This window comes from Elgaria multicarinata, chromosome 3 (genome assembly GCF_023053635.1).
Source record: "Elgaria multicarinata webbii isolate HBS135686 ecotype San Diego chromosome 3, rElgMul1.1.pri, whole genome shotgun sequence".
NCBI classification, from domain to species: domain Eukaryota; kingdom Metazoa; phylum Chordata; class Lepidosauria; order Squamata; family Anguidae; genus Elgaria; species Elgaria multicarinata.
In genome coordinates this window covers 102,823,638-102,849,235 of record NC_086173.1, presented here as the reverse complement: position 1 = coordinate 102,849,235, position 25,598 = coordinate 102,823,638, and the positions used below count along the sequence as shown (strand labels likewise).

The 25,598-nt window shown below is 46.1% G+C and overlaps 1 protein-coding gene across 1 annotated transcript in view; it reads left to right on the top strand.

Moving 5' to 3' along the window:
- The window catches only part of LOC134395109 (semaphorin-3D-like), a 44,751-nt gene extending 19,654 nt beyond the window's left edge, over positions 1 to 25,097 (top strand). The window contains exons 8-17 of the mRNA XM_063121116.1: positions 890 to 1,004; positions 2,126 to 2,195; positions 4,538 to 4,682; positions 5,331 to 5,553; positions 8,593 to 8,681; positions 9,955 to 9,996; positions 10,104 to 10,261; positions 11,018 to 11,082; positions 24,317 to 24,450; positions 24,658 to 25,097. Of these exons, the coding sequence (XP_062977186.1) occupies positions 890 to 1,004; positions 2,126 to 2,195; positions 4,538 to 4,682; positions 5,331 to 5,553; positions 8,593 to 8,681; positions 9,955 to 9,996; positions 10,104 to 10,261; positions 11,018 to 11,082; positions 24,317 to 24,450; positions 24,658 to 25,074 (1,458 nt within the window). The 3' untranslated portion in view covers positions 25,075 to 25,097. The remainder of the gene's footprint in view (positions 1 to 889; positions 1,005 to 2,125; positions 2,196 to 4,537; positions 4,683 to 5,330; positions 5,554 to 8,592; positions 8,682 to 9,954; positions 9,997 to 10,103; positions 10,262 to 11,017; positions 11,083 to 24,316; positions 24,451 to 24,657) is intronic.
- Positions 25,098 to 25,598: the final 501 nt, after the last annotated feature.

Sequence of the window (25,598 nt, the reverse complement as noted above, 5' to 3'; positions counted from 1 at the left end):
AATCCTCCTTTTTACTATGTACTAACAGCCTGATTGCTGCATCCCTACATATATTTATTTAGAAATATATCCAAATCTGTGGGATTTAGTTCTGAGTAAGCATGCATTGGAACAGTGTGCATGAAAGAAGAGGAAAATAGCCCAAAGCACTTATCTGAAGGGATGGACACCCCTGACCATCTTGAGTTTCAAGAAAGGCCTTTTCTGAATGTGACCATGATAGGACTGATTCCTATCAAAGCAGTAGTTTAGGGTTCCAAAGAGGCCACAAGGGACATGAAGAGCTTTATCACACCAGCGTTATACTGTGCAGTCACTGCAAATTGCAGGCAATGGACTCCGAAGATTTCCAGTTTATAATCAGCTTTTATTGTGAAGTACTCTGAACTGAAGGCTTCCAGTTTATAATCTGCTTTGACTGTGAAGTACTCCCATGCATCCTGCTTTAATTGTGCTATAAAGGGAAAAGAATTGAGGTTTTTTGGTCCTAGTTTTCTAGCGAATCATTTGTTGTTCTCCAAGCGGCCACTGGGGGTGGAGGAGCAGGATTTGATATGTTTAAAGAAAAATTAAACAAATGCTTACATCTGCGTAAGTTTTAAAGATAAAGACGTCAAAATTGGCACAGTAATAGATATTAAGGAGAGCTTTAAGCATTCCAAATTTGAATCAGATTGGGTCATCCGTTGAGTTTTAATGATTTTTTACACTTTGCCCTTTAAACCCATTTCCTGGTATGCAAAGAATCTTAGGAGTGCTGCCGCCCAGGGTGTGATTTAGTTAACAACAACGGCAACAGCTTAGCACTGTAGGGGATAATTCGAGGGAAACAGGTATGTGGGATGAAGCTTGAAGATGACACCTGACCTATTACTGTTTGTATTGGCAGAATGATGTCGGTGGAAAGCACAGCCTCATTAACCGTTGGAGCACATTCCTTAAAGCCCGGCTGGTCTGCTCTATCCCAGGGCCGCAGGGCATTGAAACACACTTTGATCAGCTGGGTGAGTTTGCATTGATCTCTAATTCCTTCCTATGGCAGCCGGCCATTTGATTCTGGCCTATAACTTTGCACAGCTTTTAACCTCTCCTGTGGTATAACCAGGGAGGTGCCTCTTCCCTGATGATACTGCCCCTGCTGTAGGTGGTCAATGGTCAACCCAAAATGTGGCGTCACCACAACATGCCCTTGTCCCCAAAGGTCTTTCTTCTGATCTCCTGCTGCAACTTTGATGCGCAGGACAGAGTCAGTGCCTATGCTATTCCCCTCCAGCTCAGAACCAGCGAGGGGCACCAGAGGCACACAGACTTTCTGGTCACATGTAGCTCCAACTGCCCAGCAGTTGGTTCTCTGTTTTGGTTCTCTGCTTGTGCCCAACAAGCACAAAGCTAAAATAAATTGCAGGCTTCTGCAATTCAGCAGAAACAAGTGTGAACATATGGGCCTTGGTTTTTGGGGAGCCATTAATAGACTTACTAAAGTCAGTGTGGTGTAGTGGCTAAAGTGTTGGACTGGGAGCCGGAAGATCTGGGTTCTAGTCCCCACTCGGCCATGGAAACCCACTGGGCGACTTTGGGCCAGTCACAAACTCTCAGGACAACCTAACTCATAGGGTTGTTGTTGTGAGGATAACATGGAGAGGAGGAGGAGGATTATGTACGCCACCTTGGGTTCCTTGGAGGAAAGAGTCATAGAATCATAGAATAGCAGAGTTGGAAGGGGCCTACAAGGCCATCGAGTCCAACCCCCTGCTCAATGCAGGAATCCACCCTAAAGCATCCCTGACAGATGCTTATCGGGAAGGCGGGATATAAACAAACAAATAAAGAGAATAAAATATTAGCCCTTAAAAGGATGTGAACATAGGCTCAAAAGTGGGCAAGCAAAGGCTGGGCAAACTGCAAAAGCTGGTGGAAGCAGGCAGGGAGGTTGAGCAAAGTTGGGAGTGGTTTGGATTTGGGACTTGAGTGCTCTGCATTGCTCCCCAAGATAAACAAATGTAAGAAGGTTTGCTTAGTTTGCATTACAGAATTCAGCTTGTCACGGCAAGTTATCTCTCTGAGATTGTCTTGGCATGGCAGGCATGTTCCTCCTGATCTTGGTTTTCTTCCCTTTATTTTCCAGAGGATGTCTTCCTTCTAAATACCCGTAATGTACAGAATCCTCTTGTATATGGCCTCTTTACAGTGTCCAGGTGAGAGTATATATGAAAATGCACATGACTAAGGGAAACAAATCTTTGCTTGTGCATGGGTGAGCTGTGATTCAGCATGACTGAGGACATCATTTAAAGACAGTGCTTGTGCATCAATACACTGCTACCTTATGGGACCAATAGCTATGGCTTGGATTAGGAGAAACAGTACTTCAATACCACTGCTTTCCACAAATCCAAATACTTTTGAGTACTTGCCAGCACAGGGTCAGCCTGTGCTGAGCCACATCTTGCATGACGGAGATGGTGACAAGGTTTCATGCAGTATTCCACTACAAAGCAAATTGGGAAGAGCTAAGGAACAACATGGGGAGACAAAGCAGTCCTGGAAAGAAGACAAAGCAATCCTGTAAAGCAGTAGACAATGCGGGACTAGTGAAAAGAGAACAACTTTTGACGCAAAATAGCCCTCCAAAGATTGAGACCTCTTTATGATAATCTGAGGCCCTCTCTACACCTGCCTTTCCCCCCGGAATCATCCCTGTGCATCCAAATGACACACAGGGGATCCCAGGAGCAGGCAGGGATGATCCCTCCATTTCCCCAGGATAACCAAAATGTCGGTTATCCCGGTTTTACCTGCAGTCCTGGGATGATCCCGAGACCGCGGGTGGTGTGGGCTCTCATCCTGGCTTCTTCTCTCCTCCCTGTGAGTAGCAGGGGTCAGCAGATGGAAGGAGCCAGGCCGGGGCACGTCCAGGGACATCGGGCATGGGGTGGGGAGAGGGTTTGGGGCTTTTTTGTTTGTTTTACTTACTTTTTTGCTGGAGCGCAATTGCGCTCTGCTTCCTGTTTGTTTTTTAAAATGCCAGGCGCGATGTCCTTCTTTCCTTCTGGGACACGTCACACTTCTGTTTAGACACCCAGGGACAATCCCGGAAGCAGGTAAGTCCGGGATTGTCCCCCCTCCCTCCCCAAAGGCCCTTAGGTGTAGAAAGGGCCTACGTCAGACATGGTCAATGCACGGTCGCATACAGCCCTTGGAGGCCTTCAGAGAGACCTGCAACAGAGGCACAAAATGGAGGCCCAAGAAGCCACCATTCTGCCAACTTCCCCCACCTATTGTTGAATATTGCTGCCTCCTCACTGCTTTCCTTTCCCTGTTTCACTGGGATAAAGAGAATTCTCTTCTTCCAGACCCAGCAGGGAAGGAAAGCTGAATAGAAGTGTGTGAATGGGAGAAAATATGGGAGGGAAGCTTTGTGTATGGGGGGGGGAAAGTGTGAACAGAAGGAAAAGAGAGCTAGTGTAGTAGCTAAGGTTGAACTGGGAGTCAGGAGATCTGGGTTCTAGTCCCCATTTGGCCATGGAAACCCACTGGATAGGGTGACCTTATGAAAAGGAGGACAGGACTCCTGTATCTTTAACAGTTGCATAGAAAAAGGAATTTCAGCAGGTGTCACTTGTATATATGGAGAACCTGGTGAAATTCCCTCCATCACAACAATTAAAGGTGCAGGAGCTATATTAGAGTGATCAGATTTAACTGTTGTGATGAAGAGGAAATTTCACCAGGTTCCCCATATATACAAATAACACCTGCTGAAATTTCCTTTTCAATACAACTGTTAAAGATTCAGGAGCCCTGTCCTCCTTTTCATATGGTCACCCTACCACTGGGTGACTTTGGACCAGCCACATACTCTCAGCCCAACCCACCTCACAGGGTTGTTGTTGTGAGGATAACATGGAGAGGAGGAGGAGGACTGTGTATGCCTCCTTGGAGGAAAAAAGGCGAGATATATGTAATAAATAATAAAATGAGAATGGGAGTAGGTGTGTGTGTGTGTGTGTAAGAAATAAAGAATGGGGGGGGAGATTGAGAGGAAACAGGATGTTTGAGGATGTGTTGCTCTATCTGTCTGAGATTATATATACAGTAGGTACATATGTTTGTGTGTGACTGAATAAAGAGAGAAAGAGAGCGTTAATATGAATGGAAGAGCAAATGGTTGTGTGATTATACAATGGATAAATGAAGGCAAGAGAAACAGGGTGTTTCCACCCAGTTTTGACATTGATTTCTCACCCACTTTTGCCTTTGGCCCTGACCACCACTACCAGGATGTGGTCCTGACCTCTTTCCTCCAAGGGAATGTGAGCCTTGACCCCAAAAGGGTTGCCCACACCTGATCTAATGGATATTCTGAGTCAAGTTCCTTAGGCTCTATAGTGTGCAATGTGTCTCTTTTCTAAGATAGAAATCTTACAAAGTCACTGCTTTGCAGAAACGCACAATGCATGATCCACAGTGCCAGCAGAGTATGATTCTAGAGTTTGCCAGTCAATCCTGCCACCATCACAATTCTTTTTTTCTCCAGTGGCATTTTTACTGGCTCTGCGGTATGTGTTTACTCCCTGGCAGCCATTCGGGCTGCTTTCAGTGGGCCCTTTGCACATAAGGAAGGCTTGGACTACCAGTGGGTGGAATATAAGGGACGCATCCCTTATCCCCGTCCTGGAATGGTATGTATGTAAGGCACAAAGGTCGCAGTTCTTCTTTTCTTTGGCTGTTGCATAGACACTTTAACAATGGCGCAGAGTTAATGCAGCCCACGCTTCTGCCCTAATGATATATAGCTCTTTTTAACCATTAACAGCAATAGCTGCACCCGAGCGTCCCTTCAGTTTGCCCGCATCAGTATCCCCAGAACAGTGTGTGAGCCCAGATCCACATCTACACAAAGGAAAAGAGGAAACTGTCAGACTCTTGGTCCATCTAGCCCAATATTGTTGACACTGACTGGCAGTAGATCTCCAGGGTTTCAGACAGGATCCTTTCCTATCCCTACCTGGAGATCCCTAGATCCTCTCTGCATGTCAAATAAAAAACCCAAAACACCCCACCTGTTGAATTTGACACAGAAGATGTGTCAAATTCAACAGGTTGCTCTTGACAGCTTTTCCCAGGAAGGTTGTAGAGAAGTGTGAGACAGTCACATCAGGACAAAGTTGATTTATCATGCCATGCTTTCCCATAGATGAGTGTACAAAATTAGTCATCCCTAAGGTACTCCACTGCTACTTGCTACAGAACCTCAAAGCTACTGTTTGTCAAACATGAACATTGATGGTCTACTAACATTCTCCTTTTCAATGTTTTCTCTCTGTCAGTGTCCCAGTGAAACATATGACCCACTCCTCCAGTCAACAAAGGACTTTCCCGATGAAGTGATCAGCTTCATGCGCACCCACCACCTGATGTGGGAGCCTATCTATCCACTCCATGGGAAACCCATTCTGATGAGAGTCAATGTGCCCTTCCAGATCCAGCACCTGTTGGTGGACAGGGTGGAGACAGAAGCTGGACATGTCGACGTCCTCTTCCTTGGAACAGGTAGTGGGGCCCTAGGCAAAGATGCCCCATTATCTTTGTGCGTTAAAATGTACCTCTTTTCATGTGTTCCTCTGGTCTTTCCAGCTCAGTAAGCAAAGGGAGGTGAGGGTTGGTAAAGTGTCACAGCACTATGGCAGCATGGAAAAGGAAGACGTAGGCTATAGCAGGAAATGTAAGAGCTTCCCCAGTCAAAATGCCCTGTGGTCCTAACTATGCTGGTTAGGAAGTAAATCCCCAGTAAGTCTACTTCTGAGCAAAGACGTTTAAGAATGTCTTGCCAAATAACTGGAGGGCAGAGTTTGCTAATTCTTATCATTCCTGCTGAAAACACATTTCTGCAGCTGAGACTTGGCTTGCTGTTAGATGTGATGGTGGTATAATCCAAACAGGGGAAATTTAAAATCTCTACAAAGTTCTTCTTGAACCCTCTTTTCCTCAGCCATTTCTCTCCCCATGGAGGGCACTTCCAGTCAAAGAGCCCCACCAGGAGAAAACAGCTGGGGAAAAGCAATGGCAAGGGGAGGCATCTAGCTGCCCCATTCCCATCCATGCCACACTTTGTTTTCATAGGGAAAAAGCAGCAAGACAATTCTGACTGACTAGTCTGCCACTCTAGCTTGGCTAAAAGCATCATCACACAGGGGGAAATCACGTTTGCTTACCATCACTTCTCCACCTGCGCGTTTGTCCCTCATTACCTCCTCTTTTGCAAAAGGAAGCAAATGTGCACGTGGCCCATTCAGTGTGCATGTGGGCCATTTTGATCACGCTGCTTCTCCTGCACACAGCAGGAGATAGCGGCAACTTCCATCTCAAAAAAATAAGTCGGACTTACTGGGGTGGGGTTTTTTTTGTGGCGTGAAGAAGGCTAGAAGGGACGGGAAGCGCATGGGAAGCAGACAACATCATGAGAGGGGCCTGCGAAAATCCATGAGTGCCCAGTAATAAGCGTGCAGTAAAACACTCGTCTGATGGATCTCTTAGAGTGTCAACCCATTAGTGTGCATTGTTTGTACACTACCATTCTATTGATTGAGTAAAATTGGGACTAAGAAGTGACCCTTCAAACAACCAATTGAGACATTTATCCTGCCACTAAAAACCAGATTCTCTGCAGAAAATGGGAAGATGTAGATTTAAAAATATATAAAAATGTAAAGCAGGATTACTGAAATGATAGGCTGTCATTTTGGATAGGGATCACTGAAAACATCAGTGCATTGCAGCTATCAAAACAAAGTTAGAAACTCTTAGCAAAGAGATGAAATATAACAAAGAAAATATCATAACAGTTCTGTATAAATATCCTTCATAAGTCCACATCTTGAGCACAGCAGGCAGTTCTTCTGATTGTTCCATCCCGGGAAAGATCTATCACAGCTGGAAAAAGGTATGGAAATGGTCAAAAAAATTATGGTTATGGAATAACCTCCATATAAGTTGAATGCAGAAAAAAATAATACTGAGCCACAAAACAATTATCCAAGCAGTGCTGAGTGCTTGATTTTTGAGAACTCCATATTCGATAACCTAAAACAGTTGTTGTAGAGAGCCAAAACTCTGAGGGTTTTCTTCCTTTTCAGATATAGGGCATATTTTACATTACAAATTTGTATCAATAGTTAGGCGGCAGGCCTAGGTACAGGTCAAGGACTTGACAGGCTCTAGTGATCATAAGAAAAGCTTTCTGCTTTTGTACTTCATGCTGGTGGACATGGTAGATTGAACCTGTGCTTGCATTCTAGTGTAGGATAAAGGGAAGTGGTTGTGAGAGAAATCCCCAAAGCCGCAACTTGCCAAGTAGCGACACTGCTCTGCCCCTACCCATCCTGCCTGCTTTTGTTTTGCAGGCAGGATGGGGGCGAGGGCACTACAAAAGAAGCACATACATCATGACAACCCAGAGTAACAATTGGCCATTGAATCGTGGGCCATCATTACATGTGAACAGTGCACTACGGTTTAACTATGGGTTGTCAACCACAAACAACCCAGAGTTCACAACCCAACAACAAACTATAGGTTCTCTTCCTCAACTTAAAGGGCCAATTTGCATGACATAGCCAGTTCATTGTGGGTTATTTAACCCACAATGAGCTTTGGCATGTGTCGGGTGAATGTGGCCACCATTTTAATCAAGGCGTGTGACATGTCATCTGAATCTGGTCATTGTGAGTTATTCAAGGGTTAAACAACCCTTGCTTAAACTGTATCCTAAGTCATGGATTAAGCAAGTCTTGTTTAAAGCTTGAATAACACACCATGAGTGGGTGTGTTTGGATGACACAGTGAAATCTCCGGTTGGATGTTGGGCTATTCCCCAAAAGGTGGCCCAAAGTGTATGTGTGTGTATAAATAAATGGTGAACTGAAGTAGGTTCCTTCATGCACATATGTGGGGTTATATACCTCAAGCAAGTACATTATGTGAAAATAATAATTATGCTGCTTTTTACTCAAAGCATTTTGGAAACAAGCTCAATGTTACAGGTTTTATACACAAAAGTATCTCAACTGGTACAGAGGTCCACACACGTTATGGAATGGCATTTTGTTTGTTTTTAATTGGTTGCCAGTCCTACAGTGTTTTGTCATGAGAGATCATTCGGACTAGGGGCAAATAGAATCAGAATTGGTACCATCCCTCTCTGGCTGATTCAGTGTATGTGACCCTCATTGTAAGTCAAGAGATCAAGAGATGTAGCATTGCTCTCAGGATGTTTTGAAGCTTATGCTGCATGTTGAGAACTATCCAGAGTCGACAGATGAATAAATGTTTATCAGCCTCCATTTAATACTATGGCATATGTGACACAAGGATCACTCAGAGATGGTTTGCTGGACATTGTGATCAACGGCTTTGACACACCTTGACTGTTATGATATGTGAATAATCCATAGCAGACAACGTCCACGTGTAGTCAACCGTCCCGCTGCAGGCCAAACCTATGGATTATTCACAGATCTTAGTCATTCTGTGCAGCAAGAGCTGACAGAGTCCCTTTGCCCTTGACATGTCCTTGCATTCTGCTCCCCACAGATGAAGGCAAAGTGCTGAAGGTGGGGATTGCTGGCATCGGAGGACAAGACCCTCAGGAGATTAGCCTGGAAGAGATCAGTGTTTCAAAGGTAACCTCCTTCAGCCTTAAAGCCTTTATGGGCACAGCTCCATCGAGAAATCCCCAGGCTTTAGAAATCCATTGTGTTGTAGTATTGAAATTGGCAGTTTTATCTTTTCTAGGGAGATGGGGTGGGGGATAGGGTGGTTTCCACCATTCCACATTCAGGCAAGTAGCAGCAGCTCCTTCTCTAGTAACCTAGATTGAGAATGCATATTGGGAACCTTCAGTCTTCCCATGTGGCCTGCCAACCTCTCGCCCAGATCCCCTTTCCCACTCTGCTGATTGGGGAAAAACAGCTTTCCCATGCTTCAGGGTGAGCAAGGCACTCCCTTTCTCACCAAGCAGCATAGAAAGGCAGCAAACTTCCCGTGGCAGGAGAGAGAGCTCTCTTACCCCATGAATAGTTTGCTGCCCCTCCGTGCTGCACAGTGCTGTGTCAGCCCACAAAATGGAAGGGCAGCAATGGCGAACTGCCCACTGTGGAAAAGAGCGATCTCTGCCTCCCTGCGTTGGTGTCTGGGCAGACAGCCGAACTGCATACTGACAATGTGGGTGGTTGATCTACCTTGTGAACCTTTGAAATAATGCAGGTATAAATTAATAAACAATGAAATGATGATGATAATGATGATATACACATGGTTGCATACACATGATTACTGATGAGAATGGAAGCCCCCCACCCCTGTGACATTTTAGTGCTGGCAAAGCGTGAGGAACACATTTCTAATGCTAACCTGCTCCTGAACTGGCCCTTTAGGACTAAGGTTGTCATCAGGGCCGATGTCAAGGGTCAGCATGGTTGGGCCCCTGCCAAAGGCTCCCACCCTAGCAAGGGCCCCCTGGACTTGCTCCTCCTCTTCACCCTTACAACCTGCTTGCTCGCCTGCCTCTTGCTCTGGCCCAGACAATAGTGGGGGTGAGAAGGAAGAACAATAGATGCCACAAGTTGCTCACTGGCTCCCTATCTGTCAAGCAAACAAGTGGTAGCAATTATAAGAAAGAGGATGAAGAGACATAGCAAGATGGTGACAATGGTGGTGAGAAGGTCGACTCACTGAAGGACCCCCCCCCCCCCATTAAGAATGTCTTTCCCACAAGCCTTCAAAGACCTGAAGCCGGCACTGGTTGTCATACAAGCATTTGGGGAAGCAGGCAGGCTAGGTTCATGGACACCCGAAACTATAGTTGGGGGTGGTACTTTAGGGATGCACACACTGAATTCTGGCTGGGAGTTTTCAAAGTCCACTGAAGTGTCTGCTGCCCTCTGTTTCTTGTAGATGCCTTCAGCCATCCTAGACATGCAGTTTTCACTAAAGAGGGTAAGTCTGTTTTCATCAGTCTATCAGCAGCTCCTCTCTCAGAGCAGGCTTCCTCCAACCATAAATAAATTGACGTTTCTTCTTGGCCTTCTTGGTTTTGTGAGCAGCAGGAGGTGTTTGTGAGCAGCACCAACAGCCTGGTCCAGCTCTCCCTACATCGCTGTGAACTTTATGGCAAAGCCTGTGCCGACTGCTGCCTTGCTAGAGATCCCTACTGCACCTGGGATGGCAAGTCATGCAGGCCCTACCTGCTCACTAAAAAAAGGTGAGGCCTTAACTTTTCCCTCTCCCCCTTTGCGAGGGTGCCTCCTTGTCCTTCAAACACTTAATACCCTTGGTTTAGGGGTGGGGATTGCAATCTACACATGAAAAAGTGCATTGAATGGGTATTCTAGACTGCCAGTCTAGGGTTCTCCTTGGACCATAGGACAAGCATAAACCTGATAAATTGGACTGTCTCTGACCTTGCCTGATCTGGCCAGCTTCCCACTTCAGCAAGGGCACCCAACTCCAGGTCCCGTGCTTATTTCTCCACAAGCCTCTGCTCAGAACATCAACCCCAGCCTCTTGTTTACCTACGCACCTGCTGGCCCCGAGGAAGGTAAAGCAATGGGCACTCACTCTCAGCCCAGTATTTCTCTTTTTCATTACACAAGATTACAGGCCCACTGCAGAGGGAAAGAGGCTGGAGAAAGGAATGCTCCTCATACGAGGTGAGGCGTGCATCACTTCTTCTGGCTGGGAGAAGGAATGGGGAAGATGCACTGTCTTCAGTGCAGAGCACAACAACCCAAGATGAGATTAACTTGTTTGGAACTGAGCATTGGGTGCACCCACCATCCACTACATTTTCTTTCCAAGGGCTGAGCCACCCTGTTGCTGCACAGACACAGAGCTCTGGTATGCACTGCCTCTTAGCTCATTCGCTTGGCCCACCAGCCTCCTTGAGAGCATTGGTGTGGCTGCACAACTCTGAAACGTCAACCTTGCTAAGCTTATGCTTCAACCGTCTCCCTTGCAGGCGAGCGCAATGCCAAAACATACTGAAGGCCAACCGGATGAGTCAGTGCCAGGATGCTGCAAAGGGTGAGTCAAAGGGGCACACCAGTGAGCAGCTTGGGTGATTAGTAAGAGGAGTACTTCACACAGCAGTTCAGAGGTGGAGACTCGGCCCTTTGCACCAAAGCAGGCTTCAGTATACCTCAAAATCATCTTTGCCAGAAGCTTGTCCTCTTTATCACGTAGTGCTGCCAGAGAGATTAACAAACAGAACAGTTGCTTAAATGGAAAAGGGTTAAACACACACAAAGACCACCTCGAAAACGACATTCATCTTGTTTAAAGTGCACATTGATTTACATTGAGGGTGGGAGTTGTCAAGGGCCATTTGTTACTAATCTAGCCACAGCTGTACAAAAGCTGGATAAATTGAGGTGCTCACCTGAGTTTCCATAAACACTGTCAGTCTGGGATTTAGTCACAGATGTTAATGTAAACCCAGCATTGGTTCTGGTTTGTGCAGACTCCTCTAGATGGGATTTATGTTGGTTTGTAAGGTGCTCGTACTCTGCACCTGTACCGTAGGGCCTCAATCTCAACCTAGCTTGGGGTGAAATAGTTGCATTATGCATTTATCATTGTGCGCTTCCATTATGGTGATCCCCACTTTGGCCTGGATAGTACTGCACTCTAAATTGCTTACCTGCAAAAACGGCAGATAAACTCCCCTACTGTGTTCTCCTTACTCACCATTGACTTTTCTTTTGTTGAGATCTCTGATGAGGTAGTAGTTAAAATTAATTATTCAAATGCAATTTAAAATGGTACCTTGCATCTGAAACACGCACATTTGTGCGCGCACACATATAATGTGCCAGGATGCGTTTCCCTTGCTGTATTTGGCATTTTTGTATATTGTGGGAAAAGCAAGGAATATCTTCTTGATCCTTTATCCCCAAGTGCAGCCATGACGTCTGCATGTACCTTCCAGGGATAGCGAAGAGCAGTGGACCGGATCTAAAAGCCCTAATGAAAGTGGAAGAGGGGGTATCCAATTCTTTTCCCCACCCAAGCTGCGGCCCTTCCCTGTGATTTTCAAGGGTCCCCCAGCCCCCAGAGGCATCTTTTGGGGGTGGGTGGGAAAGCCCCATTCTGTGAGCTGAACTCTTCTGGCAGGTCTTAGGATCTAAGCCAATGAATGTTAATTCATTGGGAGAGGACACACACACAACCTTACTTGTTTTGACAGATGTTTAAACTCTGGAAAGCACATACATGCTCTCCTAAAGTGCAGGAAGGCACTTCATAGCCTGCCTCTCTCTCTCTCTCTCCCCCCCCCTCATAACCCTCTCACCTCTGACAGGGAGGAGCTGCCAGTGAACAATTAGTCAACTCTTTGATATGGTAATGGAAAGCATTAAACAATTACTGGAGCTGAAACATTTAAATCAAGTACTAGTTTCCAACACCAATGGTAGGGGGTAGGAAGACTGATTGCATTCCTTACCAGAGTGAACAACCCATTCTGTTGGAGAAAATTAAATGTGAAGGACGCCCACAGTAGTAGCAGAACACCCTCCTTACCCCAATTAGTGTTCCATCTGCATAGCTGAAATAGTATTAACCCAACACAGGGGTTAAGGGCCCTGGTTATCCCCTACCACAATATGAGGCGTCTGTATGGAGTGCTATTGCAGAGTTGACCCCTCAAGCCCCTTTAGGATTCTGAGTCTGGCAACATCTAAAGAACGGAGTTCCAGATACTGCATTATTTAAGTGACATGAAACAATATCCTGATAATGCTGAATACTAGCAGTCAAGAAATTGTCCAGCCAGTATACCACAAATATCTGAACCTCCACACCTGTGGGTAGGCTATTTTCATAATCTCTTACGACTCCCTAATCAGAGGCAAGCTCGTTCATCTAAGCTGCAAAGGGATGGAAGATGCCCAGCTGGACTCACCAGGCACACACTCCTGAGCCCTTTTAGTTCCGCGTTCCTGTCCAGACAACTCTGCAATATTGGGCCCTTCAGACTCCTCCTGCCACAAAGAAATGCATTATTTTGAGGGCTAATCAAGCTCAATGTTCACATAGACCTGTTTGTCAGGCTGGATCCAATACTTCCCCTACAATTCTATTTTTTAAAAAATATGCCTTATAGTATATGCAGTTGCATGAGAGGAAGAACGGAATCAGGTGTAGCTTTCCCCAGCAAAGGAGCATAAAGGCATGGTGTGTGTGTGCGCGCGCGCACACGTGCGTGCTATATATGGTATAGGTTACACAGGAAGCCACCATATCCATCAGACCTTTATCCATCTGACTCAGTACTGTCCACACGGTCTGGCAGCTGCTCTCCATGGTTTCAGGTAGGCATCTTTCTCACCCTTGGTCTCTGTGCCCCTTTGAATTGCTTATAAGGCTGCAGAAGGAGCCAGATTAAGTTTGGACAGATTTGGAGGAGCCCTGCTCATTACGCCTGATTGGAAACCTGCTGATTGGTCTGGTCTGATTCAGTTTGGGATTTGTCCAAAGCGAATGCAAATGCCCAATGCACAGCATGAGCTTTACTACTGAGCTCTGGCTCTCCCACTACGTCAAGAGCGATGAACCTCTTTCAGCTCGGGGGCTGAATTCCATTTTGGAGAAGCTTTCGGGGACCACATCCCAGAGGTGGGAAGGGCCAAAGGCAAAAAGGGGGTAAGGCCAAACATACAAAAAAATTCCCTCCATCACAACAATTAAAGGTGCAGGAGCTATATTAGAGTGATCAGATTTAACTGTTGTGATGAAGAGGAAATTTCACCAGGTTCCCCATATATACAAATAACACCTGCTGAAATTTCCTTTTCAATACAACTGTTAAAGATTCAGGAGCCCTGTCCTCCTTTTCATATGGTCACCCTACCACTGGGTGACTTTGGACCAGCCACATACTCTCAGCCCAACCCACCTCACAGGGTTGTTGTTGTGAGGATAACATGGAGAGGAGGAGGAGGACTGTGTATGCCTCCTTGGAGGAAAAAAGGCGAGATATATGTAATAAATAATAAAATGAGAATGGGAGTAGGTGTGTGTGTGTGTGTGTAAGAAATAAAGAATGGGGGGGGAGATTGAGAGGAAACAGGATGTTTGAGGATGTGTTGCTCTATCTGTCTGAGATTATATATACAGTAGGTACATATGTTTGTGTGTGACTGAATAAAGAGAGAAAGAGAGCGTTAATATGAATGGAAGAGCAAATGGTTGTGTGATTATACAATGGATAAATGAAGGCAAGAGAAACAGGGTGTTTCCACCCAGTTTTGACATTGATTTCTCACCCACTTTTGCCTTTGGCCCTGACCACCACTACCAGGATGTGGTCCTGACCTCTTTCCTCCAAGGGAATGTGAGCCTTGACCCCAAAAGGGTTGCCCACACCTGATCTAATGGATATTCTGAGTCAAGTTCCTTAGGCTCTATAGTGTGCAATGTGTCTCTTTTCTAAGATAGAAATCTTACAAAGTCACTGCTTTGCAGAAACGCACAATGCATGATCCACAGTGCCAGCAGAGTATGATTCTAGAGTTTGCCAGTCAATCCTGCCACCATCACAATTCTTTTTTTCTCCAGTGGCATTTTTACTGGCTCTGCGGTATGTGTTTACTCCCTGGCAGCCATTCGGGCTGCTTTCAGTGGGCCCTTTGCACATAAGGAAGGCTTGGACTACCAGTGGGTGGAATATAAGGGACGCATCCCTTATCCCCGTCCTGGAATGGTATGTATGTAAGGCACAAAGGTCGCAGTTCTTCTTTTCTTTGGCTGTTGCATAGACACTTTAACAATGGCGCAGAGTTAATGCAGCCCACGCTTCTGCCCTAATGATATATAGCTCTTTTTAACCATTAACAGCAATAGCTGCACCCGAGCGTCCCTTCAGTTTGCCCGCATCAGTATCCCCAGAACAGTGTGTGAGCCCAGATCCACATCTACACAAAGGAAAAGAGGAAACTGTCAGACTCTTGGTCCATCTAGCCCAATATTGTTGACACTGACTGGCAGTAGATCTCCAGGGTTTCAGACAGGATCCTTTCCTATCCCTACCTGGAGATCCCTAGATCCTCTCTGCATGTCAAATAAAAAACCCAAAACACCCCACCTGTTGAATTTGACACAGAAGATGTGTCAAATTCAACAGGTTGCTCTTGACAGCTTTTCCCAGGAAGGTTGTAGAGAAGTGTGAGACAGTCACATCAGGACAAAGTTGATTTATCATGCCATGCTTTCCCATAGATGAGTGTACAAAATTAGTCATCCCTAAGGTACTCCACTGCTACTTGCTACAGAACCTCAAAGCTACTGTTTGTCAAACATGAACATTGATGGTCTACTAACATTCTCCTTTTCAATGTTTTCTCTCTGTCAGTGTCCCAGTGAAACATATGACCCACTCCTCCAGTCAACAAAGGACTTTCCCGATGAAGTGATCAGCTTCATGCGCACCCACCACCTGATGTGGGAGCCTATCTATCCACTCCATGGGAAACCCATTCTGATGAGAGTCAATGTGCCCTTCCAGATCCAGCACCTGTTGGTGGACAGGGTGGAGACAGAAGCTGGACATGTCGACGTCCTCTTCCTTGGAACAGGTAGTGGGGCCCTAGGCAAAGATGCCCCATTATCTTTGTGCGTTAAAATGTACCTCTTTTCATGTGTTCCTCTGGTCTTTCCAGCTCAGTAAGCAAAGGGAGGTGAGGGTTGGTAAAGTGTCACAGCACTATGGCAGCATGGAAAAGGAAGACGTAGGCTATAGCAGGAAATGTAAGAGCTTCCCCAGTCAAAATGCCCTGTGGTCCTAACTATGCTGGTTAGGAAGTAAATCCCCAGTAAGTCTACTTCTGAGCAAAGACGTTTAAGAATGTCTTGCCAAATAACTGGAGGGCAGAGTTTGCTAATTCTTATCATTCCTGCTGAAAACACATTTCTGCAGCTGAGACTTGGCTTGCTGTTAGATGTGATGGTGGTATAATCCAAACAGGGGAAATTTAAAATCTCTACAAAGTTCTTCTTGAACCCTCTTTTCCTCAGCCATTTCTCTCCCCATGGAGGGCACTTCCAGTCAAAGAGCCCCACCAGGAGAAAACAGCTGGGGAAAAGCAATGGCAAGGGGAGGCATCTAGCTGCCCCATTCCCATCCATGCCACACTTTGTTTTCATAGGGAAAAAGCAGCAAGACAATTCTGACTGACTAGTCTGCCACTCTAGCTTGGCTAAAAGCATCATCACACAGGGGGAAATCACGTTTGCTTACCATCACTTCTCCACCTGCGCGTTTGTCCCTCATTACCTCCTCTTTTGCAAAAGGAAGCAAATGTGCACGTGGCCCATTCAGTGTGCATGTGGGCCATTTTGATCACGCTGCTTCTCCTGCACACAGCAGGAGATAGCGGCAACTTCCATCTCAAAAAAATAAGTCGGACTTACTGGGGTGGGGTTTTTTTTGTGGCGTGAAGAAGGCTAGAAGGGACGGGAAGCGCATGGGAAGCAGACAACATCATGAGAGGGGCCTGCGAAAATCCATGAGTGCCCAGTAATAAGCGTGCAGTAAAACACTCGTCTGATGGATCTCTTAGAGTGTCAACCCATTAGTGTGCATTGTTTGTACACTACCATTCTATTGATTGAGTAAAATTGGGACTAAGAAGTGACCCTTCAAACAACCAATTGAGACATTTATCCTGCCACTAAAAACCAGATTCTCTGCAGAAAATGGGAAGATGTAGATTTAAAAATATATAAAAATGTAAAGCAGGATTACTGAAATGATAGGCTGTCATTTTGGATAGGGATCACTGAAAACATCAGTGCATTGCAGCTATCAAAACAAAGTTAGAAACTCTTAGCAAAGAGATGAAATATAACAAAGAAAATATCATAACAGTTCTGTATAAATATCCTTCATAAGTCCACATCTTGAGCACAGCAGGCAGTTCTTCTGATTGTTCCATCCCGGGAAAGATCTATCACAGCTGGAAAAAGGTATGGAAATGGTCAAAAAAATTATGGTTATGGAATAACCTCCATATAAGTTGAATGCAGAAAAAAATAATACTGAGCCACAAAACAATTATCCAAGCAGTGCTGAGTGCTTGATTTTTGAGAACTCCATATTCGATAACCTAAAACAGTTGTTGTAGAGAGCCAAAACTCTGAGGGTTTTCTTCCTTTTCAGATATAGGGCATATTTTACATTACAAATTTGTATCAATAGTTAGGCGGCAGGCCTAGGTACAGGTCAAGGACTTGACAGGCTCTAGTGATCATAAGAAAAGCTTTCTGCTTTTGTACTTCATGCTGGTGGACATGGTAGATTGAACCTGTGCTTGCATTCTAGTGTAGGATAAAGGGAAGTGGTTGTGAGAGAAATCCCCAAAGCCGCAACTTGCCAAGTAGCGACACTGCTCTGCCCCTACCCATCCTGCCTGCTTTTGTTTTGCAGGCAGGATGGGGGCGAGGGCACTACAAAAGAAGCACATACATCATGACAACCCAGAGTAACAATTGGCCATTGAATCGTGGGCCATCATTACATGTGAACAGTGCACTACGGTTTAACTATGGGTTGTCAACCACAAACAACCCAGAGTTCACAACCCAACAACAAACTATAGGTTCTCTTCCTCAACTTAAAGGGCCAATTTGCATGACATAGCCAGTTCATTGTGGGTTATTTAACCCACAATGAGCTTTGGCATGTGTCGGGTGAATGTGGCCACCATTTTAATCAAGGCGTGTGACATGTCATCTGAATCTGGTCATTGTGAGTTATTCAAGGGTTAAACAACCCTTGCTTAAACTGTATCCTAAGTCATGGATTAAGCAAGTCTTGTTTAAAGCTTGAATAACACACCATGAGTGGGTGTGTTTGGATGACACAGTGAAATCTCCGGTTGGATGTTGGGCTATTCCCCAAAAGGTGGCCCAAAGTGTATGTGTGTGTATAAATAAATGGTGAACTGAAGTAGGTTCCTTCATGCACATATGTGGGGTTATATACCTCAAGCAAGTACATTATGTGAAAATAATAATTATGCTGCTTTTTACTCAAAGCATTTTGGAAACAAGCTCAATGTTACAGGTTTTATACACAAAAGTATCTCAACTGGTACAGAGGTCCACACACGTTATGGAATGGCATTTTGTTTGTTTTTAATTGGTTGCCAGTCCTACAGTGTTTTGTCATGAGAGATCATTCGGACTAGGGGCAAATAGAATCAGAATTGGTACCATCCCTCTCTGGCTGATTCAGTGTATGTGACCCTCATTGTAAGTCAAGAGATCAAGAGATGTAGCATTGCTCTCAGGATGTTTTGAAGCTTATGCTGCATGTTGAGAACTATCCAGAGTCGACAGATGAATAAATGTTTATCAGCCTCCATTTAATACTATGGCATATGTGACACAAGGATCACTCAGAGATGGTTTGCTGGACATTGTGATCAACGGCTTTGACACACCTTGACTGTTATGATATGTGAATAATCCATAGCAGACAACGTCCACGTGTAGTCAACCGTCCCGCTGCAGGCCAAACCTATGGATTATTCACAGATCTTAGTCATTCTGTGCAGCAAGAGCTGACAGAGTCCCTTTGCCCTTGACATGTCCTTGCATTCTGCTCCCCACAGATGAAGGCAAAGTGCTGAAGGTGGGGATTGCTGGCATCGGAGGACAAGACCCTCAGGAGATTAGCCTGGAAGAGATCAGTGTTTCAAAGGTAACCTCCTTCAGCCTTAAAGCCTTTATGGGCACAGCTCCATCGAGAAATCCCCAGGCTTTAGAAATCCATTGTGTTGTAGTATTGAAATTGGCAGTTTTATCTTTTCTAGGGAGATGGGGTGGGGGATAGGGTGGTTTCCACCATTCCACATTCAGGCAAGTAGCAGCAGCTCCTTCTCTAGTAACCTAGATTGAGAATGCATATTGGGAACCTTCAGTCTTCCCATGTGGCCTGCCAACCTCTCGCCCAGATCCCCTTTCCCACTCTGCTGATTGGGGAAAAACAGCTTTCCCATGCTTCAGGGTGAGCAAGGCACTCCCTTTCTCACCAAGCAGCATAGAAAGGCAGCAAACTTCCCGTGGCAGGAGAGAGAGCTCTCTTACCCCATGAATAGTTTGCTGCCCCTCCGTGCTGCACAGTGCTGTGTCAGCCCACAAAATGGAAGGGCAGCAATGGCGAACTGCCCACTGTGGAAAAGAGCGATCTCTGCCTCCCTGCGTTGGTGTCTGGGCAGACAGCCGAACTGCATACTGACAATGTGGGTGGTTGATCTACCTTGTGAACCTTTGAAATAATGCAGGTATAAATTAATAAACAATGAAATGATGATGATAATGATGATATACACATGGTTGCATACACATGATTACTGATGAGAATGGAAGCCCCCCACCCCTGTGACATTTTAGTGCTGGCAAAGCGTGAGGAACACATTTCTAATGCTAACCTGCTCCTGAACTGGCCCTTTAGGACTAAGGTTGTCATCAGGGCCGATGTCAAGGGTCAGCATGGTTGGGCCCCTGCCAAAGGCTCCCACCCTAGCAAGGGCCCCCTGGACTTGCTCCTCCTCTTCACCCTTACAACCTGCTTGCTCGCCTGCCTCTTGCTCTGGCCCAGACAATAGTGGGGGTGAGAAGGAAGAACAATAGATGCCACAAGTTGCTCACTGGCTCCCTATCTGTCAAGCAAACAAGTGGTAGCAATTATAAGAAAGAGGATGAAGAGACATAGCAAGATGGTGACAATGGTGGTGAGAAGGTCGACTCACTGAAGGACCCCCCCCCCCCCATTAAGAATGTCTTTCCCACAAGCCTTCAAAGACCTGAAGCCGGCACTGGTTGTCATACAAGCATTTGGGGAAGCAGGCAGGCTAGGTTCATGGACACCCGAAACTATAGTTGGGGGTGGTACTTTAGGGATGCACACACTGAATTCTGGCTGGGAGTTTTCAAAGTCCACTGAAGTGTCTGCTGCCCTCTGTTTCTTGTAGATGCCTTCAGCCATCCTAGACATGCAGTTTTCACTAAAGAGGGTAAGTCTGTTTTCATCAGTCTATCAGCAGCTCCTCTCTCAGAGCAGGCTTCCTCCAACCATAAATAAATTGACGTTTCTTCTTGGCCTTCTTGGTTTTGTGAGCAGCAGGAGGTGTTTGTGAGCAGCACCAACAGCCTGGTCCAGCTCTCCCTACATCGCTGTGAACTTTATGGCAAAGCCTGTGCCGACTGCTGCCTTGCTAGAGATCCCTACTGCACCTGGGATGGCAAGTCATGCAGGCCCTACCTGCTCACTAAAAAAAGGTGAGGCCTTAACTTTTCCCTCTCCCCCTTTGCGAGGGTGCCTCCTTGTCCTTCAAACACTTAATACCCTTGGTTTAGGGGTGGGGATTGCAATCTACACATGAAAAAGTGCATTGAATGGGTATTCTAGACTGCCAGTCTAGGGTTCTCCTTGGACCATAGGACAAGCATAAACCTGATAAATTGGACTGTCTCTGACCTTGCCTGATCTGGCCAGCTTCCCACTTCAGCAAGGGCACCCAACTCCAGGTCCCGTGCTTATTTCTCCACAAGCCTCTGCTCAGAACATCAACCCCAGCCTCTTGTTTACCTACGCACCTGCTGGCCCCGAGGAAGGTAAAGCAATGGGCACTCACTCTCAGCCCAGTATTTCTCTTTTTCATTACACAAGATTACAGGCCCACTGCAGAGGGAAAGAGGCTGGAGAAAGGAATGCTCCTCATACGAGGTGAGGCGTGCATCACTTCTTCTGGCTGGGAGAAGGAATGGGGAAGATGCACTGTCTTCAGTGCAGAGCACAACAACCCAAGATGAGATTAACTTGTTTGGAACTGAGCATTGGGTGCACCCACCATCCACTACATTTTCTTTCCAAGGGCTGAGCCACCCTGTTGCTGCACAGACACAGAGCTCTGGTATGCACTGCCTCTTAGCTCATTCGCTTGGCCCACCAGCCTCCTTGAGAGCATTGGTGTGGCTGCACAACTCTGAAACGTCAACCTTGCTAAGCTTATGCTTCAACCGTCTCCCTTGCAGGCGAGCGCAATGCCAAAACATACTGAAGGCCAACCGGATGAGTCAGTGCCAGGATGCTGCAAAGGGTGAGTCAAAGGGGCACACCAGTGAGCAGCTTGGGTGATTAGTAAGAGGAGTACTTCACACAGCAGTTCAGAGGTGGAGACTCGGCCCTTTGCACCAAAGCAGGCTTCAGTATACCTCAAAATCATCTTTGCCAGAAGCTTGTCCTCTTTATCACGTAGTGCTGCCAGAGAGATTAACAAACAGAACAGTTGCTTAAATGGAAAAGGGTTAAACACACACAAAGACCACCTCGAAAACGACATTCATCTTGTTTAAAGTGCACATTGATTTACATTGAGGGTGGGAGTTGTCAAGGGCCATTTGTTACTAATCTAGCCACAGCTGTACAAAAGCTGGATAAATTGAGGTGCTCACCTGAGTTTCCATAAACACTGTCAGTCTGGGATTTAGTCACAGATGTTAATGTAAACCCAGCATTGGTTCTGGTTTGTGCAGACTCCTCTAGATGGGATTTATGTTGGTTTGTAAGGTGCTCGTACTCTGCACCTGTACCGTAGGGCCTCAATCTCAACCTAGCTTGGGGTGAAATAGTTGCATTATGCATTTATCATTGTGCGCTTCCATTATGGTGATCCCCACTTTGGCCTGGATAGTACTGCACTCTAAATTGCTTACCTGCAAAAACGGCAGATAAACTCCCCTACTGTGTTCTCCTTACTCACCATTGACTTTTCTTTTGTTGAGATCTCTGATGAGGTAGTAGTTAAAATTAATTATTCAAATGCAATTTAAAATGGTACCTTGCATCTGAAACACGCACATTTGTGCGCGCACACATATAATGTGCCAGGATGCGTTTCCCTTGCTGTATTTGGCATTTTTGTATATTGTGGGAAAAGCAAGGAATATCTTCTTGATCCTTTATCCCCAAGTGCAGCCATGACGTCTGCATGTACCTTCCAGGGATAGCGAAGAGCAGTGGACCGGATCTAAAAGCCCTAATGAAAGTGGAAGAGGGGGTATCCAATTCTTTTCCCCACCCAAGCTGCGGCCCTTCCCTGTGATTTTCAAGGGTCCCCCAGCCCCCAGAGGCATCTTTTGGGGGTGGGTGGGAAAGCCCCATTCTGTGAGCTGAACTCTTCTGGCAGGTCTTAGGATCTAAGCCAATGAATGTTAATTCATTGGGAGAGGACACACACACAACCTTACTTGTTTTGACAGATGTTTAAACTCTGGAAAGCACATACATGCTCTCCTAAAGTGCAGGAAGGCACTTCATAGCCTGCCTCTCTCTCTCTCTCTCCCCCCCCCTCATAACCCTCTCACCTCTGACAGGGAGGAGCTGCCAGTGAACAATTAGTCAACTCTTTGATATGGTAATGGAAAGCATTAAACAATTACTGGAGCTGAAACATTTAAATCAAGTACTAGTTTCCAACACCAATGGTAGGGGGTAGGAAGACTGATTGCATTCCTTACCAGAGTGAACAACCCATTCTGTTGGAGAAAATTAAATGTGAAGGACGCCCACAGTAGTAGCAGAACACCCTCCTTACCCCAATTAGTGTTCCATCTGCATAGCTGAAATAGTATTAACCCAACACAGGGGTTAAGGGCCCTGGTTATCCCCTACCACAATATGAGGCGTCTGTATGGAGTGCTATTGCAGAGTTGACCCCTCAAGCCCCTTTAGGATTCTGAGTCTGGCAACATCTAAAGAACGGAGTTCCAGATACTGCATTATTTAAGTGACATGAAACAATATCCTGATAATGCTGAATACTAGCAGTCAAGAAATTGTCCAGCCAGTATACCACAAATATCTGAACCTCCACACCTGTGGGTAGGCTATTTTCATAATCTCTTACGACTCCCTAATCAGAGGCAAGCTCGTTCATCTAAGCTGCAAAGGGATGGAAGATGCCCAGCTGGACTCACCAGGCACACACTCCTGAGCCCTTTTAGTTCCGCGTTCCTGTCCAGACAACTCTGCAATATTGGGCCCTTCAGACTCCTCCTGCCACAAAGAAATGCATTATTTTGAGGGCTAATCAAGCTCAATGTTCACATAGACCTGTTTGTCAGGCTGGATCCAATACTTCCCCTACAATTCTATTTTTTAAAAAATATGCCTTATAGTATATGCAGTTGCATGAGAGGAAGAACGGAATCAGGTGTAGCTTTCCCCAGCAAAGGAGCATAAAGGCATGGTGTGTGTGTGCGCGCGCGCACACGTGCGTGCTATATATGGTATAGGTTACACAGGAAGCCACCATATCCATCAGACCTTTATCCATCTGACTCAGTACTGTCCACACGGTCTGGCAGCTGCTCTCCATGGTTTCAGGTAGGCATCTTTCTCACCCTTGGTCTCTGTGCCCCTTTGAATTGCTTATAAGGCTGCAGAAGGAGCCAGATTAAGTTTGGACAGATTTGGAGGAGCCCTGCTCATTACGCCTGATTGGAAACCTGCTGATTGGTCTGGTCTGATTCAGTTTGGGATTTGTCCAAAGCGAATGCAAATGCCCAATGCACAGCATGAGCTTTACTACTGAGCTCTGGCTCTCCCACTACGTCAAGAGCGATGAACCTCTTTCAGCTCGGGGGCTGAATTCCATTTTGGAGAAGCTTTCGGGGACCACATCCCAGAGGTGGGAAGGGCCAAAGGCAAAAAGGGGGTAAGGCCAAACATACAAAAAAAAAAAAAAAAAAAATACCACCAATGCTTTAGCTTAAATTTCTTACCACCAGTAACTAAGCCTTAGGAGAGGCATATCAATCTGTTTAGAATAAGGGAAAACTGCCCCCCAAAAAGCTGGGGAAAATTGAACAAAGTTGTGGGGAGGGAGAGCAGGGGAAAGGGTGTGTGGCCCTCTAGGGGACCCCAGACAGCCAGATTGGGACCCCAGACCTGTGATTCTGCACACCTTTGCTAAGCCAAGCTAAAGAAATGCTATCCATTATATGGAATCCGTATGTTGGCTCTATCAAATAGCCATTCTAAGGGTGCGCAATACAGAATTGCGGTGTTATGTCAGGGCTGAGAGATGTTAATACTTTGGAGGAGTAGAGAAAAGTGTGTGCCTTTTTTCCCTATAGGCACAGAGGGTTTTTGGTTGAGAGTGCTCTAACAGTTTCTGTAGGGGGGAAAAGAATTGGAAAATGTTTCCTTCCCTCCAGTCACGTACTCTTGTTCCTGTTCTTTTCATGCAAGGAATCCCCGTGGCTGAAGAAAAAGTGGTATTTGGTGTGCAGAACAACTCAACGTTTCTCGAGTGCCTTCCACATTCCCCCCAGACCTCTATTCGTTGGCTTGTGCAGCGCAGCAACACAGTAGCCCCGGAGGAGGTACTGGGGAAAAGCTCACTGAGGAGCAGGGTGGCTTCCTTGGACCTGGGGAGCAATGGGGGACATCAGCCTCTTTTGCTGTGCAAAGGGAGAGGGGGATAAGCAGAAATCTGAATAGCAGGTTGCCATTGCAGGCCCCACTGCTTTCCCTCTGGTTACAGCTGGTTAGAATATTCAACGAACAGATACCCTCTGTGTTCCTTACAGATTGAGAGCTCCAGCCGCTTCTCAGTCCTACAGCAAGGGCTGCTGATTAGTCAGCTGGCACGAGAGGATGCTGGGATCTACCAGTGCCAAGGGATGGAGCACGCTTTTTCCCAGATCCTCACTTACTACAGCCTGCGCGTCATCGGGCACCAGGCCATGGAAGCTTTAACCTCCAGGCTCAGCAAAAGTGCAGAAGAAGCCGGAAGTCACCACAGCATTATCCCAATGTCAGAGCTACAGCTTCATTACAAAGGCTACTCATGGGCCTTGGGAGCGCCTGGAACCAATTTGGATGAGTTCTGCAATGCTCTCCAGCAAAGGAAGAGGCGAAGGCAAAAGGTCTGGAACCCAAAGTGGCAGCAGCATCCCTCAGAAAGCAAGAAAGGCCGAGTGCGTCGGCAGCCTGAGCCTCTGTAAGTGATGTTGAGCTAGCAGATGGATTCACTAGGCCCAGGCTCTGACCTGTTAGCGACTCAGCCCTATCCAGAAAAGCCTGCAGTATTGGGGCCTCCATTACAAAGGCCAAGCAGCTCCAGTCTGTCCTTCCTCAAGCTGTCAAGTTGGTTTTTAACCTTCTTCAAGGAAGCTGAGGAAATTATACACTTGCAAAGAGCACATAAGAACCAAATGTGGCTTCCTGAGAACACAGTGGGATCTCTTGATTAGCCTGGGTTGACTACTGGCAAGACCACTCCTCAGTACAGACTGGAAAGGAGAGAGCTTTAAGCTCTTTACACACCCTGTAACACCTATTTGGACAGTTCTCTTTACTTTCGATTTCCTAATAAATGGTGACCATTACAGAGAATGGCAATACCAGTTTCAGACCAGTCTTTTTGTAGTCCTGACACTTGCAGGTCAGTCTAAATGGGGAGGTGGTGGTGCTCTCTGTTATGAGAGTATACAGAATTGTGCGAAATGAGCCCCTTATATGCCAGGCC